Source organism: Mirounga angustirostris, unplaced genomic scaffold (assembly GCF_029215605.1).
Source record: "Mirounga angustirostris isolate CCGP_5_RB_7025 unplaced genomic scaffold, mMirAng1.0.hap1 SCAF_9, whole genome shotgun sequence".
In the NCBI taxonomy this organism is placed as follows: domain Eukaryota; kingdom Metazoa; phylum Chordata; class Mammalia; order Carnivora; family Phocidae; genus Mirounga; species Mirounga angustirostris.
The window spans coordinates 70,476,248-70,480,736 of record NW_026991717.1 but is presented as its reverse complement, the minus strand read 5'-3'; the positions used below and the strand labels follow the sequence as shown (position 1 = coordinate 70,480,736).

Here is a 4,489-nt window from a genome sequence, read left to right as displayed (position 1 = left end):
CCTAAGTGTAACAATGTGAGTAAATAATGTGGTAAGAAAATTAATGGTGAGGAAGATAGCCATTAACTGTGTTCAAGAAATATGAAGAATTTTATCTACTATTTAAATTCACTTAAGTATTTTCATCACTTAAATATTTTCCTGTTAGGCTTTACCATGCTTACAGTGGTTTATGATATTTATTTATTTTTGCAGGGAACCAGAGTCACCAAACCAGTATCACCTGGGTCCGCACAGAAGTGGCTAACAATGTCACTGAGTTTATATTCCTAGGACTTTCCCAAGATCCTGGAATGCAACTGATGTTCTTTGCCTTATTTCTCCTCTTCTACATTGTGATCATGGTGGGAAATCTGCTTATTCTGCTTACGGTGTTTTCTGATCCCCGGCTCCATACACCCATGTATTTCTTCCTCAGTAACCTGTCCTTTGTGGACATTGCCTATTCCTCAGCCACAGCACCCAAGATGATTGCAGACTTTGTTTCCGAGAAAAAGACCATTTCCTACTGGGGCTGTGGAACTCAGATGTTTACCTTCCACTTTTTTGGTTGTGCTGAGATTTTTGTCTTGACCGTTATGGCTTTTGACCGCTATGCTGCCATCTGCCAACCACTCCGTTATACTACCATCATGAGTGCCAATGCCTGTATTGTGCTGGCATCACTGTCCTGGTTGGGAGCCCTGGCTCATTCCTTTTTTCAGACCCTCCTGACCTTTCAGCTACCTTTCTGCAATAATCAGGTCATTGACCACTACTTTTGTGATGTCCACCCCATCCTGAAACTTGCCTGTGCTGATACAACCCTGGTAAACATGTTGGTGATTGCCAACAGTGGTCTCATCTCTCTGGGGTGCTTCCTCATTCTTCTGGCCTCCTACAGTCATTCTATTTAGTCTTCGCAAGCAGTCTTCAGAGAGCCAGCGCAAGGCTCTCTCAACCTGTGGGTCTCATTTCACTGTAGTAACTTTCTTCTTTGTCCCTTGTATCTTTATTTATCTCCGTCCATCCACTACTTTCCCACTAGATAAGGCTGTGTCTGTGTTCTATACTACCATCACCCCAATGTTAAACCCACTCATCTACACTCTAAGGAATGAGGATGTAAAGAATGCCATGAAACGGATATGGAGTCACAAGGTCTCCTTGAAGGAAAAGCAGAAGAGATAGCTTGTCAGAATTGCAAAATCAGAGAATTTGCTGATATCTTCAGTGGTCTGTAACTTATCAATGATTTTAAGGAATAGTCTCTAAAATTCAACTATCTTGTACAAGGTTTCATTGAATGGGCAATAATTTGAGACTATTTTCTTTTTCTGTCTTTGGGTGGGCTAAACTTAGACCATTCCATACTGTCAAGGTTTATCTTTTATTTTTAGAGTAGGAGAGTAAAGACTACAACTCAGCATCTCATTTAACTGCTGTATACCCCTTCAATTCAAATTAAGCTTTCTTAATCTGTAATTGAATGATTTGGAATGAGGTTACAAGAGAAAGATATCTCTGAGGAATCTAACCATTTCTCTTAAAAACAGAAGTGTAATAGCTGGGTAGAATAGCTGGGTAGCCTACTTCAGAAAAGGCAGTTTTATTCCGAGGAAATTTTAATTAATTTATTTTTTTTACTTTTTAAGATTTTATTTTATTTTTTAAAGGTATATATTACTTATTTTGGAGAGAGAGAGAGAGAGAGTGTGTGTGTGCACGTGCTCATGGAGGGAGGCACAGAGGGAGAGAATCTTCAAGCAGACTCCCTGCTGAGCATAAAGCCTGATGTGGTTTTGATCTCATGACCCTAAGATCATACCTGAGCTGAAACCAAGAGTCTGACACTCAACCACTGAGCCACCCAGGCACCCCAAGATTTTATTTTTAAACAGTCTCTATACCCCACCTGGGGCTTGAGCTCACAACCCCAAGATCATGAGTTGCATGCTCCACTGACTAAGCCAGCTAGGCACCCTCTGAGGAACTTTTTAGATCTTGTTTCATGACTCATATCTTTCAAGAATTCTGCTCTGATTAATTTCATCCAACATTTATTCTCTGTGTGCCTTAAACACACCTCCATATAGTTTATAAAATGCTTTCAGACCTTACTTTCTTTCTGGTTTTTGTTCCCTTAATGGATTTTATCTCATTTCTACAACTTATTAAGGATATAAATAATGTATCTTACTTCTTTTCCACTCCCTGGATATGCCCAAGAGATTCTTGTGATGGAGTCTACCTGTTGTTACTCCAGTATCCATTGTTCCTTTCTTTTCCTGAGTAACAGAGACTTAATATTATTTATGGTGACCCCACTGAAACATTACATTTACCAGTCTCTCCTTTTCACTGGAGGTGGATACTATGATGTTGATAGTTGGCAAGTGAGACTTTTGAAAATTCCTTAAAATGGTTTCTCTGCACTTAGGCTTTCCATACATGATCACCACTGACATTTTGTTGCATTTCCTTATATTTTTCATATTACTCTTCCTCTGCAGAAAAGGATCAGTCTATCCTTTTTATTAATACCTATTTAAATGAATAAATATACTGAACTTATATTTTAAATTGTGGGCTACATTAGTTTTCCCTTTCCCCCCAAGATCTAAATAAGATAACAACAACAACAACAAAGGGGAAACAAGTTTATACTCACAGTAACAAAGAAAACAGGACAGAAATTAGATTGTGCAGACAAAAGATTCCAACAAATGTTTGGAAAAGAGAAGACAAAGGTATGGTAACTACTTTGGCCACACAGAGAAGGCTAACACTAAAATAGCAACTGAGGGTGATAGGAGAAATAGACAGATTTATTTTCCAGAATCCCTGACATGTTTGAGATGCCAGGACACCAGGTAAGGGAGATGGTGAGATTCAGGACTAGTAATAGGGAGAGTAAGAGACAAGAATGGTTCAGTCTTCTATCCTCTCTTTTTACTCTCAGTTTCTCACACAGGTATACACTTCACAACAGAGTAGTGACCTCTTTGCATTATGAAATTAAATTATATTAAAGTCCTTCACATCCTGCCTTTGGAGATCATAAATAGAATGGCTGTCTCTCAGCTAAAACCGTGACCAGAAGCCTACCAGTTGGTCAGCTCTGCTCTATTGATCCAGAGATTTTGCTCAAAATTTTGGTGCCAAATTTTGTAATACACATAAGATGCTAAAGTAAAAAGTGAGACTTTAGGAAGGCCAAAAGGAATTTGGTGGAATCTAAGATGACACAAAAAAATTCACTTTGAAAACCACTGATATCTTTTTTGTTATTTTTAAATTTTTATTATATTATGTTAATCACCACTGATATCTTCACATTGATCAGAGATAATATTTGCAATCATGAAATGAGAACATGATACTTTAAAAAACTAAACAATAAAAATATTATTTTTGGAAACAAAATAAAAAGAGTAATAAAGTAAGAGAAATCAATAGATGGTTGAAAGATAGAGTCAAAGAAGTCTCCATGAAAGTAGAATTTTTAAAAATCAAAGAAATGAAAAATAGAAAAAAAATTATGAAAAATTCAAGTAAGAGGTAAAACATTCAACTCTATTTGTTCCAGGAGAAGAGAGAAGACAGGGGAAGAATTTAAAAGAAACAATGAAAGGAAAACTCATAGCAGGAAGGTGTAAGTGTCCAGATACAAAAGATGCACTGAGTGTCCACCCTAGTGATGAGGAAACAATAACTAAATCACGTTATTATGCAATTCTATTACCCTAGAGATTGAGAAGATAATAAAATTATTGAGAGAGACAGAAAAAATATAGGCAACAAAAACTATGCAAAATTAAAAGGCATTAGAGTATTCAGTAACAACACTGGACCCTTCAATACGGTAGAAAATGTCTGAAACTAGATTTTCAGCCTAGAATTCCAGGCAGAACAAAACCATCAATCAGCTATGAAAGTAAAATAAGACCTTTTCAGCCATGCAAAGATTTATAATATTTACTTTATAAGTATCCTTTCTTTGAATGTATGGGAGGATGTGTCCCAGCAAAAGCAACAAAGAGGAGACAGGTTCAAGAAATCAGTGCAGGGATGGCCCAGAGCACTTTTTTTTTTATTATGTTATGTTAATCACCATACATTACATCATTAGTTTTTGTTGTAGTGTTCCATGATTGTGTGCGTATAACACCCAGTGCTCCACGCAGAACGTGCTCTCTTTAATACCCATCAACAGGCTAACACATCCCCCTACCACCCTCCCCTCTAGAACCCTCAGTTTGTTTTTCAGAGTCCATAGTCTGTCGGGTTTGTCTCCCCCTCCGATTTCCCACCCTTCATTCTTCCCCTTCTGCTATCTTCTTCTTCTTCTTCTTTTTTTTAAATATATAATGTATTATTTGTTTCAGAGGTACAGGTCTGTGATTCAACAGGCTTACACAATTCACAGCGCTCACCATAGCACATACCCTCCCCCATGTCTATCACCCAGCCATCCCATCCCTCCCACCCCCCACCACTCCAGCAACCC

The 4,489-nt window shown here is 37.8% G+C and overlaps 1 protein-coding gene across 1 annotated transcript; it reads left to right on the top strand.

Annotated features, from left to right (window-relative positions):
* Positions 1 to 239: 239 nt before the first annotated feature.
* LOC123842767 (olfactory receptor 4S2-like) lies at positions 240 to 1,170 on the top strand. The gene is given in 2 exon segments (XM_045871983.2): positions 240 to 880; positions 882 to 1,170. Coding segments are annotated over 2 exon segments (876 nt in total). The 5' UTR covers positions 240 to 293.
* Positions 1,171 to 4,489: the final 3,319 nt, after the last annotated feature.